General features: G+C 50.1%; 1 protein-coding gene and 1 pseudogene across 2 annotated transcripts in view; both read right to left on the bottom strand.

Moving 5' to 3' along the window:
* Positions 1-12,652, bottom strand: part of Anxa6 (annexin A6) — a 51,524-nt gene that overhangs the window by 26,864 nt on the left and 12,008 nt on the right. For both annotated transcript variants that reach the window (XM_046467700.2, XM_046467701.2), the window contains exons 3-10: positions 7,325-7,415; positions 6,271-6,365; positions 5,644-5,757; positions 4,255-4,345; positions 3,280-3,359; positions 1,244-1,300; positions 405-498; positions 195-290 (exon numbers count right to left, since the gene is read on the bottom strand). In XM_046467700.2, the coding sequence (XP_046323656.1) occupies positions 195-290; positions 405-498; positions 1,244-1,300; positions 3,280-3,359; positions 4,255-4,345; positions 5,644-5,757; positions 6,271-6,365; positions 7,325-7,415 (718 nt within the window). The remainder of the gene's footprint in view (positions 1-194; positions 291-404; positions 499-1,243; positions 1,301-3,279; positions 3,360-4,254; positions 4,346-5,643; positions 5,758-6,270; positions 6,366-7,324; positions 7,416-12,652) is intronic.
* On the bottom strand, positions 3,957-4,063 carry LOC124109173 (small nucleolar RNA U3; annotated as a pseudogene).

Raw genomic sequence — 12,652 nt, 5'->3', positions numbered from 1 at the left:
CTCTACAGCATTGGAGGTCAGTAGCTGAGATTCAACTTGGCTTCCTGCAGCCAAGCTGCCCTGGCTCCACCTTTAGAATCCATGGCCCATCTGGTTTTCTCAACTTGATAACAAAGAGTTCCCCTCTTCCCTCACTCCTGGGCTGGTATCCCAGAATCCCTCAAAGGCCCTGGAAATGCAACATGAGGACCTACCCACGGCCAGCATTAGCTTCTCAAAGTCCCCGGACAGCTCCGCTCGGATGCTAGCTTCGATTGGCTTCCCCGTGGTCTTCAGATACTCATCAAACACTGAGTGAGACAGAGACAGGATGTCTGAGAGTGCCCCCTAACACTGAGAAGAAATAGGGACCTCAAAGGACAGGCTGCAGTAGGGGGCAGCTGTAGGTCTTCTCTGGAGCTTACCCAACCGAAGATGCTGCTTGCTGCGATTTCCCAAGATGTAAATGAACTGGGCCTCATCTGTTCCCCATTTCAGTTCCCCTGCCTCAAACAGGTCCTAAAGGGGAAGAGGTGGGATTTAACTCAGAGAAGAAACCTGAGGAGACACTGGCCAGGCCACTCAGAACCATACCAATAACTAGTGGCCTCTGGACCTCTGCATAAACCTCGAGTTCTTTCTTCCATCCTTTCTGGAGAAGGTTCTATTCAACCTCATGTCCCAAATTAAATGTCCCATTCTTTCTCAAAGTACTCCCTAATGTTCCAGCAGGGTTCTCTTCCCCTTTTCAAGGCTCTGTGCATTATGATCTGCTCATAGATCTGTCTCCTAACCATTTCTTTCCCTCCCAACAAGAAGGGATGATGTCATAGCATTCTCTTTACCTGTCCCTATAGTCACAACAACATAAGGCAGAGGCTGAAAACATCTGGACATTATGGTATATTGATAGAGAAGTGTCTGTGGGATCAACATGAGTTGTCTCTCCCAGTACTGTTTGATTTTGTTCATTAGCGATTACCCAATGCTTGGCAGAGTGCCCAGCACAGAGTAGGTGTTTAATTTCAAAAAAACATGAAGTAAACAAATGAATAAACAATGAAACCTCCAAAATACATCTCAGCAATTTTCTCTGTTATGCATCTTTGAAAGACAACTTAAACCTTTTCTTCAACAAAGTGCCAAATACCGAGGTATTTGATACAAATGGCTTCACCTCCAGCCTTTTTCAGGGCTCCCAACCTCTCCCCTCTCTCAAGGGTCCTCTGCTATGCCTTGGGGACCTCCATCAGGGCTCATTTACCTGGACATCCTGTTGTACCAAGTCCTCGCTCACTACATTGTCCTCCTCCCTGGTTCCCTGGATAGGGAGACAAGAAATAGGTTTCAAATACTACAGGGCCAGGAGAAGGACCTGGTGATGATGGTGGAGACAAGGAAGGCTGAGGAATCCCGGTGGTCCAGAAATGTCCAGGAGCAGTGACTAGGTCTGGAGAAACAGCAGCTACCAGTGGATCAAGATAGTAGCATCTATGCTGTAGGGAATCACGGGACCCCTCTCCCAGGCTGTGACCAAACAGGAGAGTCCTAAGAATAACCACGGTCCTTCCAGGTGCCCCTTCCAGGAGAATTCTGAAGACAGCCTCTGAGCTCTGTTTAGCCCCCACCATAGGACCTGGCATTACCCACCACATATCCCTACAATGATACCACAGGGGCAAAGGGGCTGTGCATTTGCATTTTATTATTTGGAGCTCTCATACCTTAACCCAACTTAGCAATGAGGATTTGGAACTTGGGCCCCATGATCTGAGCTCCCAGGCTGCAAAGATTAACAGATCCCCTTGGTGCTTCTATTGCTCTGTGGAGCCCTCTGCTCCATCTGATAGAAGAGGCTTAGAAGCAGGAAGCTAATCAAAGGGACCAGGGCAAACCACACTGAGCTCCTTGAGCAAATGGGCAGAGGTCTGCAGTAGGCCTGGCCAGGGCTGTGCTCCATCCTCTCTCCCCGTGACACTGGGTCTCAACCCCCTGGGCTTTCTCTGGGACTGACCATGCGATACAGCTGGCATGCCTGCAATCTGTGCCACACTGCTGCCACTAGTTAGATGTGACGAGGCAACATCCCTGACTCCAAGATCCAGGAGTGGGAATCTCCTCCCCCCCAAAATAAACTTTGAAATGCGGCAAAGATCACACACTTCCTCACAACTGATAAATCCCCATCCTGTCAATATGAGGGATAGGTTGTAATGGAAACAGGAAGAGATGAATTAGGAAGAATTAATGTAAAAGAGGGAAGGGGAAGAGAGAAGTGGAGAGAGGGACAAAGTGGTAGCTTGGTTTATTATTTATTTATTACTTACATTCCTTTTTTTTTTTTTTTTTTTTTTTGAGACAGGGTCTCATTAAGTTGCTCAGGCTGGCCTTGAACTGTGATCCCTTTTCTTTAGCCTCCCAAGTAGCTGGGATTTCAATGTGTCACTGTGCCCAGCTTCAATGGCTTGATTTATACATGAGGCTTCAGAAAGGTTTGGTCCTTGGAGCTGGACTTGAGACATTGCCTTGCCTGTCCCCAGAGTGCCAGGAAAAGAAATGACACAGTGAAGCAGGCAAGAGAGACACGTTTTCCAGTCACTGAAGGCCTGATGTTGCCAGAATTTTCTATTAATCCAAAGAATCTAGAAATCTGGTTACTGAGCAAAATCTATTTTTGAATGTCAGCAATTAACTCAAAGTTTTTTGGTGTTTAAACATGTGGGAAAACAAAAGAAAAAAATCCAACGTGGTAGACTGAGTTCAGCCATGGAGAGCAGTGTGAGGCCTTCTTAGAGTCCTCTTGTGATGGACTTCATGGGCAGCAGGAAGGCAGCACAGCCTGGTGGTGGGTGATGTGATGCAGGTGGCCCTGCAGCACCATGTCCCTCCTGGTATCCCGGGCAGGTGCCATGGTTGGAGGAGCAGTGGCAAGAGGGAGGCCCAGAGAGGGGAGGAAGGAGTTCACAGGGAGAATACTGGTCACAAGACAGGAGCGTGTGCCAAGGATGTGTGGGTCTTCTGAAGGCACTGTGCTATCCAGAAGGATGGGTCCAGGCCCACCCCCCGGGGGTCCCCAATTCCATACCCAGGTGAGCCAGAGAAACCGTCTTGGGATCCAGAGGCTAGGGGCAGTTGCAGGGTGGGCAATGAGGAAGGCAGAGCACAAGAGAAGGACCTTTCCCCAAAAGCCCCTCGCGGGGCCATTTGTCTGGGAGCCTGGAGGAGGTGCCCATGGTCCTCAGCCCGACTCTAGGAGAGAGCGCCAGGGAGGGGCTCAGAGGCTCATATGGATTAACTAACCTGGAGCAGGACCACCAGCATCTTCTGGAAATGGCCAGAGGTGTCGCCGATGATATCAGACTCCAGGTCTCGCTCGTAGGCTGCAGAAAGGAACATGAGATCTAGCCTCATCCAGAGGCCTCAGGGATCCAGGAAAAAGGTCCCTTGCTACCCCACAAATGATCACCTGTTTTGTTTCAAATCCCAAATCCAGTCTACAGGCCACCGTGGCAAGACCCAGAGTGTATCTGCAGTTGTTGGGACTAAGACATCATGACATGAAATCTATCTACTTCTCTCTGTCCCTGTTGGACCATCTGACCGCGGACAATATTATCTCTCAAGGACAGTGGCTACCGCTTTTCTTTGGTTCTTTCCAATCCACAGTGACAAGATTAACTGTCTGAAAGCCCCTATTTGTCACTGGACTCTGAATAAAACATCACTTCCCTCTTGAAGGTCTTGTGTGACGCTGCCCAGCCCTCTACCTCTTCCAGCCTTATCTGGCTACCAGTGCTTTCTACCTCAGGGCCTTTGGACTTGCTGTCCCCTTTGCCAAAAGCACTGTCTTTCCATTCTTCTCACAATTGCTTTCCCTGGTGACTTATCTGAAGTGGGTCCTCCCTGTCAAAGTCTGATTCTTATTTGTTTCCTTCATAACATTTAACCCCAATGTTTATTATCATGTTTATCTGATTACCCTTTTTTTTTTTTCAACTCCTCCTCGTGGTTTTTGGTACTCTACACAATCAGAGAAACTTCTCTAGTAACATACTATAGAAATGATCCCTGAAAGTATAGTCTTGATTACCCATTTTTGTTTGTGTCTCTCTGTTATCTCATTCGTCTACCCACCACAGAGCAGGGACTCATTGGAAAGATGGACGGGTAGGTGGAAGAATCAGAGAGGCGATGGATAGTCTCAGTGTCCCCACCCTTGAAATCATCTTCATTTCATATCTGAAGATCCCGAGTGGCCCCTCCTGCCCATCTCACCATCTTTGTATGCTGCTACCAGTTGGTGGATCTGCTCATTTGTCCGGGAAGCCAAGATCTCAATGAGGCACTTCTCATCAGTGCCGATGCCCTGGAGAAAAGGCACACAGGAGTTAGGGGCAGGGGTGGTAGGATACCAGCCGCCCCTACTCAGGGTGCTCCCACCCCAGGTCTTGGGCACCAGTTGGGTTCTGGACCTGCAACACTGGGCAGCTTGCTCTTGAATGTCTCATTAAGAAACTTGATCTTGCTTTTGCTTTTTGGCCTAGTTGTACCCCTGAAAGCCAGATGGGTCACCAGCTCATCTACTGGAGTCACCTGTGGAAAGCTCACCATGGCTCTCATTCTTGCTGTAACTTTCAAACTGCTATAGTCATACTGGGAAATATGGTCTCAACATGTGCCACCAGGGTGTCAGTAGGAGAGAGGACTCTTTAAATTGGACTAAGTGATCTTCCTTGAATGGATTATCCGAGACATCTACCCAATGAAAGGAACCATGCTAGCTCTTTGTATACAAAATAAAAATCTTAAAACATCTGAGAGAGAGCGAGAGCAAGATTTTATCTTTCTGGGCCTCAGTTTTTTCATTTGTAAAAATGGAGATGATGCTAGTTGCTCTTCCAAACGCTAAGGGAGATTGAGAAGGCAATAGTCTCTCACGTAGCTAAGAGTATCAGTTTATGGAACGAATTCATGATTAATAGCTCATTGGCAGCAAAGACAGTATCACCTTATAGGAGGTGAAGTGCTAGGCACGATTAAGGGTTGTTTTGTTGTTGTTGTTGTTTTGTTTTTTTGGTGCTGGGGATTAGAACCCAGGACCTTGTGCAAGCAAGGCAAGCACTCTACCAATCAGTCTATACCCCCAGCCCCGATTATGGGCTTTTTAATATCTCCCTTCTTCCTGGAGGGCAACTCTCTGCCTCAATCAGATTAAACTTCTCCTCTTATCTTGAAAATACCTCCACAACCTCTCCTGCCATTTCCCCCAGCCTAGAATGACCTCCATACTCCTATCCATCAACCTTCTCCAGGTCTGGGGCTTGACTTGATCCTCTCATCTCCTGGGATGCCTCTTCCAACCACTCCAAGCCCAGGAAGTTACCCTGTGGGCCTCTTTTAGGGTGTCCCTGGCCTGTTGCATGTTGGATACTTATTTGGGACTACAAGCTCCTAGTGTGGGGGTCTGGGCTGAGGGGTTTGCTTTGCTCCAACATCTGTCCACATCTGCCTGCTCTGGGGTAGGGTTTTGGCAAGCTGCCTCTTAGAGCAAGACACAGCTGCTGGGTAGGTGCAGGGCTCACCAGATGTTTGCTATAGAGCCCAGGATCTTCCCATCACCATACCCCCATCCCTTACATGCACATATTCATCCCCGTTTCTTACCGAAATGGCATCTTTAATTTCTTTGGCATCACTGTAGGCAAGTGGCCTCATCAGGCCCACGATCAGCCGTTCGAACTTCCCCGTCAGCTCATACTTCAAGTCAGCAATGAGGTCCTGGGGGGTGGGGAGGTGCAGTGATAATAATAAGAATTACATTTAATGAGCACTTACTCTGACAAGCACTGAGGTTAGTAATCTTTCTGAATCATGGCTTTTGGAAATATGCGCCATCATCAGCCCTTAGAAACGGCCTTAGAGACCTCAGGGAATGTGCCCAAAGTGACCCAGCCAGCCGAGGGGCCGTGCAGGTTCAAGTCCACAGCACTGTGCCCCTCCCCATCGTCAGCTTCCTTGTCCACCATGTGTCTCTCCCACAGTCTGGGATTCTACAGAGTGGACACCACTGAGATCTTATTCCCTAGCACAGCCCTGATACATGGCACAGAGCACAGCATACAGCAGGTGCTCTAGACATACTCGAGACTGAAGGAAGAAAAAGAGGAAGAACAGGCTCTGGATGCAGGAGTGTCAGCAGAGGCTGACCTGGAGAAAGAGACTCAGAACCAGAACACAGGCGAGTGGCATCCTCCCCGCCCACCCCAGCAGCCCTCCAGCTGCCGGGCTTACCTTGCCATAGAGGGACTTGTAGCTCAGGCAGATCTCCTGCCTCTGTTTATTGCTCCGGGAGGTGATCAGCTCCAGTATGGCCTCCTTGTCACTGCCTGGAAGAGGGGAGGGCACCGGTCACCCCACCCACTCTGCCTTCAGAAAGCCCACTGGTGCTCCCTTCCCTGGGCACAGCCTTGCAGTCCCCTGAAGTCATCAGCTCACGAGGAGGAGGTGATGAGTACAGGATCCATGGGGATCTTTCAAGTCCCCACTGAAGAGGGTCATAGCACACACAATATCTCAACTCAAAAGGGCCCTCATCCAGCTTCTGCACCATGAAGGAAACCGGGGCCCAGAGAGGGGCAAGGACTCACCCAGAGTCTCCCAATGATCCAGACTTAGAAGCCAGGTTATCTATGACCTGGTACAGGGTTCTTTCAATCACAGGACAAAAGTAAGAGAACAATGAGTGCCACCCTCAGTGGTCACCCCAAAGAAAGGCAGGGGGTTGTCATCAGGAGGGGGCTCTACCAAGGAGATTTCAACTACACCAATGAAGCACTAGTTCCTTTACTTGGGTGGTAGATCTATGGGTGAAATTTCTATTATTCTTTTTTTTTTTTAAATATTTTTATTTTTTTTACTTTTCGGCAGACACAACATCTTTATTTTATTTGTATGTGGTGCTGAGGATCGAACCCAGCACCGCGTGCATGCCAGACAAGTGTGCTACCGCTTGAGCCACATCCCCAGCCCCTCTATTCTTCTTTATACCTTTTCTGTTGACCTGAAATGTTTTATTATAAAATTGAGAAAAACAAAAGAAGGAGACAAAAAACAACAACAAAAAAAAGGGAGGGTCGTGGCTTGGTGAGAGAGCACTTGGTGAGAGGTGCTGGGTTTGATCCACTATAAAAAAAAAGGAGGAAGAGGAGGAAGAAGGAATATACATTTCACCACCGCACACCTCTGCAACACCAGGACTCTGGGCTATGCCCACTTTTGAGACTACTCTTAACATCCAGTGAATCCTCCTTCCAGCAAGACCCACTCAGGTTGGTCTAGCACCCACCGAAGCCCTTCATGGCGGTGTACAGAGCCTCAGCATCCTGGCTGGGATCAAAGTCTGGGAAGTCGTGAATAGAGCCCCGGTACTTGGCACCCTGTGGAGAGAAAAGCAGAGGATGAAATGCTGACCTTGGACTTGGACTGGGCTTGCAGCCTCAACCTCTGGGCAGATACCTAACCCATATAATACCATATCCACACTCAGCCCCGGACCCTGCAAAATCAAGTTCCGATCATATAAACCGCTGGTAAGGGTAAGGATGATTCTCTTGTGCCACTGCTCCAACCTGCCCAGAGGGCAGTGCTACTTCTCCAAGGGAAGGTGGCTTAGCCAAGGCCCATAGCCCCACACCACCTTCCACCCCCAGGGGAGGGTTTAAAAAGCTGGCTGAATGGAGGGGATGGAAAGGAACCCTGTGAGAGTAACAGGTGCCCCTCCTACTTTCATGGCGCTTTATAGTTCACAAAATCCTTTCATCTGCGTTATTGTGATTATTTTAGCAACCATAGGAGCACTTATGATGATCTCTATCACAGAGACAGGCAGCCAAGCACAAAGAAAGAACCACTCGCAGGAAGTCACACAGATCCCAGACCTCGTCCCTGCTCCCCTCTGCTCTCCAGCTCCACAAACCTGGCCGCTGTCAGCTACTCAGGGTGAGGTCTTGGGCCCAGGGGACCTGGAACCACCCTTGAGTTCAATGCCAAGACAAGGTGCTACCTCTCTGGGCTCGGTAAACTGAACTGTGAACTGGCATCTAAGGACAAGCTGGCATGGTCCTTGCAGGCAAGGAGAGGAGGGCAGAGAGCCAGGAGGTGCAGACATGGAATCTAAACTGAATGCACAATGGGCTGGTTCACAGAGAAGTCAGATATGGGTCAGCCATGCCGTGCTGAGAAGTCTGGGGTCCAGGAGCAGGGAGAGCAGGGAGAGCCGAGGACGTCAGAGCCCACCCCATACGGTGGCACTTCATCTATGCCAGACCCAACGCTGGGAGCTGAAGACGTGGGGAGAGAAGAGGGGCCTAGCTCTGTCTTTCACGAGCTCCTTCCCAGCTCTGAGCAGAGACAAGCAGGCAAATTAACATAAAGCTTGTAATGAATACCTTAAGACAGAAGCAAGGTAATGTGGGAGACAGCAGAGGCTAATTCCAGCTAAGGCCTCAGTGGGGTGGGGGACCAGGTCAGGCACCATGGAAAGAGTTGTAGGGGTCAGGGTGGCCCGAAGACTGTGCCTTTCCAGGAGTGAGACAGGCAGAACAAGCCCCCTACTGACCAGTGTCTCCCAGGGCCTGCACTGCAGGACCCAGCCAGGCGCCTGCGTGCTCCTTGGTTTATGTCTGCAGAGGCTGACTCCCCTGAGGTATGCACGCGTGGGTGCAGTGTTGCTATTTAAAGTCCTGACGGGGCGGGTGACCAGAAAGGGACACTGCCTTCTTCCCGCCATCCATGAATCTCCTGCAACCTGATCATACCCCTGGGCAGAGAAGGAAAGCTTAAGACAGGTCAAATACATGGACCAGGACACATTGTAAGGAGCTCAGAGAACAGAATGGTGACTTTTCCTATGGCCAGGCTCCTTCTGCCTTACTTCACATCTCATGGGCATCTTCACCTGGGCAGGCATTCCAATCCAGGAACCCCAGAGGGCAGGCACCAGACCCACCCCGTATACGGCTCAGGGACTGACAAAGGAGACTCAAGTACTTGTCACATGAATAAATGAACAGGAGAAAGAACAACTGGCCTCCTCCAGGAAATTTTACCTCCCGCCCTTGGAGTTTCTCTCTGGATACTCCCAGCCCAGCAATACTAGAAAAGAAGAGCTCTGGGATCAGCTTCTGGGATGGATGGAGAAACGAGGGTTTAGAGATCAGAATGACTGCTTTGCAAAGGGCCTTAAGATCCGTTAGTCCTGCTTTCCTCTTGATTCTTGACTCCGTGGAGGACAGGGACTGTGTCATGAATAAGACAAGTAACTGTGCATAAGGAGAATAACTGGGTACAGAGAATGGAAAGGGCTCAGTACCTGACAGTTGCATGAATCAATGAAGGCACTCCTCAGGCTCTGAGATGAAGGATGCTTAAAGAGGAAGGCAGGCGGAGTGAGGAGTGGATGGAGTGTTCTCCTGAGTTTCTAGCAAAGTTCTCTCCAATGCTGGGAACCCTGAGACAGGCACTGGGAGCACCAAGCTTTGAAAGATGCCACTAGGGCCAAGTCTTCTAGGGTCTGTCTGGCCCCTTTGCAGGCTGCTGTTGCCATGATCCTTGGTTGATTTTCTCTCCACCTGCCTAGGTCCACCTGTCCTAATCCACAGTGGCTCCAGCCTTCCTGCCACTCTTCCCTGGCTTACTTGGAACAAGGAAGGGAAAGCTCCCTAGGAACCACACGTGGGCCAGGCGTATTGGCACATACACCTGTAATCCCAGCAACTTGAGAGGCTGAGACAAGAGGATCACAAGTCGGAGACCAGTCTAGGCAACTTAGTAAGACTCTGTCTCAAAACCAAAAAGGGCTGGGGGTGGAGTTCAGTGGTAGAATGGCCCTATGTTCAATCCCCTGTACAGCAAAAGATAAAAAATAAAAACAAAAAAACCACATGTGGTTCCAAAGACCCAAAATACAGAAGGCAGATGACATATCAAGACCACACAGAAAGTCAGAGGCCTGGCTGGGAAAGGAATCCAAGGCTCTTTCTAACAGACCAAACTTTCTTCCTTCCCCCTGGTTGCCATCTGGGATGGGGCTGGAGATGGGAAGGGCCAACCATCACGAAGCCTAGGACTTCTGCTCTGGCCAGTGATGTCCCCCTGTCCCTGTCCTTGAATTCTAAGCATTTGAGTTATTTCACTCACCATCATTCCTCCATTAATCCTCTCCTGGAACTGGCTCCTTTGGGGGTAGACCCATTTCCTCCCTGTGCCATTCTGACCCCATTTTCAAGGCTATAAATAGGCAGTAGTGCTGGCCAAGTCTTTGTACCCTAAGTGCTTCTCATATTCAGATGCTCCTGTTTCCAGGGCAGCAAGGGCCAGGGCCTCCCTACAGTTCATTCATTCATCCCCTCATTTAAGCAATCAAGCAACATTTACTGAGCATCTACTGAGTGCTGGGACCAGGGACCACTGAGATCTCCTAGGCCGGAAGAGAAGATGCACTGTAGCTGCAAATGTAATTCAGTGGGGTAGGCATTATAATGAGAGCAGCAAAGGAGCCAGAAAAGGAACCTTTAGGTCTCTTTCCTTTAGGAAGCTGTGTCTAGCTCACTGGTGTATTTCCAGCACCTAACACAAGGCCAGGAGCAGCCAGGCACTCACTAAATATTTGTTTTATAAATGGATCTATGAATGACTGAACTCATGTGCTGAGCAGGTCAGAGAAGGCTTCCTGGAGGTGACCTCTAAGCCAAGTTCTAAAAGATGAGTAACAGCTGGCCCCAGGGAGCAGAGCGATGGAAAAGGCACCAAAAGAGGAGACACATGGCAGAGGGCTGGGGTTGGGGTCAAGGAACATTCTGGAAAGCAAGCCCAGATTCTTGAATGCTTAGGGGCTGGTGTCCAGAGTCGCTAGGATGGGATGTGGCTGGAGAGTGATGTAGAAGAGCAGAGAAAAGCAAGTCACTGAGGCTGTAATGCTGCCCAGTGGCTCCAGTCCTGGCTGGGCTGCCCTGGGCACTCCCCTTGGCTACAAGCTCCTGGTACTGTGGTCCTCATCCATTAAACAGAGCACCTGCTCATGACACTGTTCCAGTATTGGACTTTAAAAAAAAAAATCCAGTTGACCCACACGACTTTTATGTAGACTAAAAGCAGTTAAATAACAGCAAGTTTCATACGGTTCAAACTGATGCCTTTCTCAAGGTTGGTACGTGAGATCTGGAAAATGTTTAACTTGTCTGCTGCGGCGGGGGTTTGGGGGAAGTGAACAAGTACAGAGGTATGCTTGAGCAGGCTGCTGCTGGAGCAGGTCTCTGAGCTCATAGTCAGATGCCCAAAGATCAAGGAATCATAAGCTGCCAGGAGGGGACAAGGAGAAGATGGAAGTCTGTCCCCAGGATGAAGGACTGAAGAGATGGCAGCAGACTACCCTTTGTTGCCCCTCCATTGTGACCCTTCTCCCTCTCTGGACAGTGCAGGTGAGTGGGGGTGACCAAGGAAGGGGCTGAAGGTGACAGATCAGGCCATGCCCTGCCAGGAAAGGGTGTCCAATGACCTTCTCAGAGCTTGGCCAAAATGTCCACTTAGAGACAAGCTTAGCTTAGTGAGGCGCAAGCCCAGTCTCCTATGCAGTTCTTTACACAAGGATAACAAAAGTGATCTCCTGTTAGGCTAGTTACCCTGGGACCCCACGTGGTGGGGGGAGCTTCGCACTGGTCACATGTAGAGCCACAGAGACAGCTTCTCAAAGCACCCAGGAGCAGACTTCCCACTGCTGTCAGTCGTTCTCACACCCACAGTGTGAATTCTGTATCTCTAAGTGTCACCTGTATGGCTGCCCAAGCCTCTCCTCATCCCCCTGACCCTGACTGCCTATCACACCGGTGACAAGATCCTGGCCACAGGTACTCATAATGGAGGGAGGGGACAGCAGGGAAGGGACTTTCCTTCCTGAAATATTCAGCAGGTCCTGGTGCCAGCTGGTGAGCAGCCCGAGCCCTGGGGCTCTATGGTCTGAGGCCCCTCCCAGGCTGTTGCTGGAGCAGGTGTCCCTGGTCTCTCAAAGCTGAAGCAGGCATCCCCAGAGAGACAGCTGGCTGCACAGGACCTCAACTGATAGGACTTGACCCAGGCCTCATCTCCATAACTCCCAGAATTCCCGGCACCAGCACCTGCCCTTCTTGCCATGTCCCCAAAGCCTTTCTACATTCAACATTGCATTCTGACCCAGAACATTCCACGAAACCGAGGCCACAGAGCCATGCCTCCTGGGAACTTCTGTGACATGGAAGTATTTCCTCATGCTTTTGGGTTTAAAGTTCCCCTCTTCTGGAAGGAGACATGGGAGGACAGCACAGTCACCATGGTGGGAGGAACTGGAGGCAGGTGATCAGACCTGAGAAGAGTGTGTTTGCGTGTGTTTGCACATGGGGGTTGGGCCCTGGAAACAGAGTTAAGAACTGGAGCAAGAGACACAAACTCTAGCTCAGTGGCCAGAAGACCTTTGTCATCTTCCTCTAATATTGTCCTCTGCAACCTCTCCCTGCCCCAGCTGCTGCACTCTGAGCACGCCAAATTACTCTTCCTCCCGGACCACACTGTTCTCTCCCTGCTCTGGCCTGATTCAGCTGTTCCTCCCTAGGCCATGCCTCAGTCCTCTGGTGTCTCCTCTGAG

Source organism: Marmota monax, unplaced genomic scaffold, assembly GCF_021218885.2.
Source record: "Marmota monax isolate L192 unplaced genomic scaffold, Marmota_monax_Labrador192_F-V1.1 WCK01_AAM20220418_F8-fsc00415, whole genome shotgun sequence".
In the NCBI taxonomy this organism is placed as follows: domain Eukaryota; kingdom Metazoa; phylum Chordata; class Mammalia; order Rodentia; family Sciuridae; genus Marmota; species Marmota monax.
This window is presented reverse-complemented; position numbering and strand designations above follow the sequence as displayed.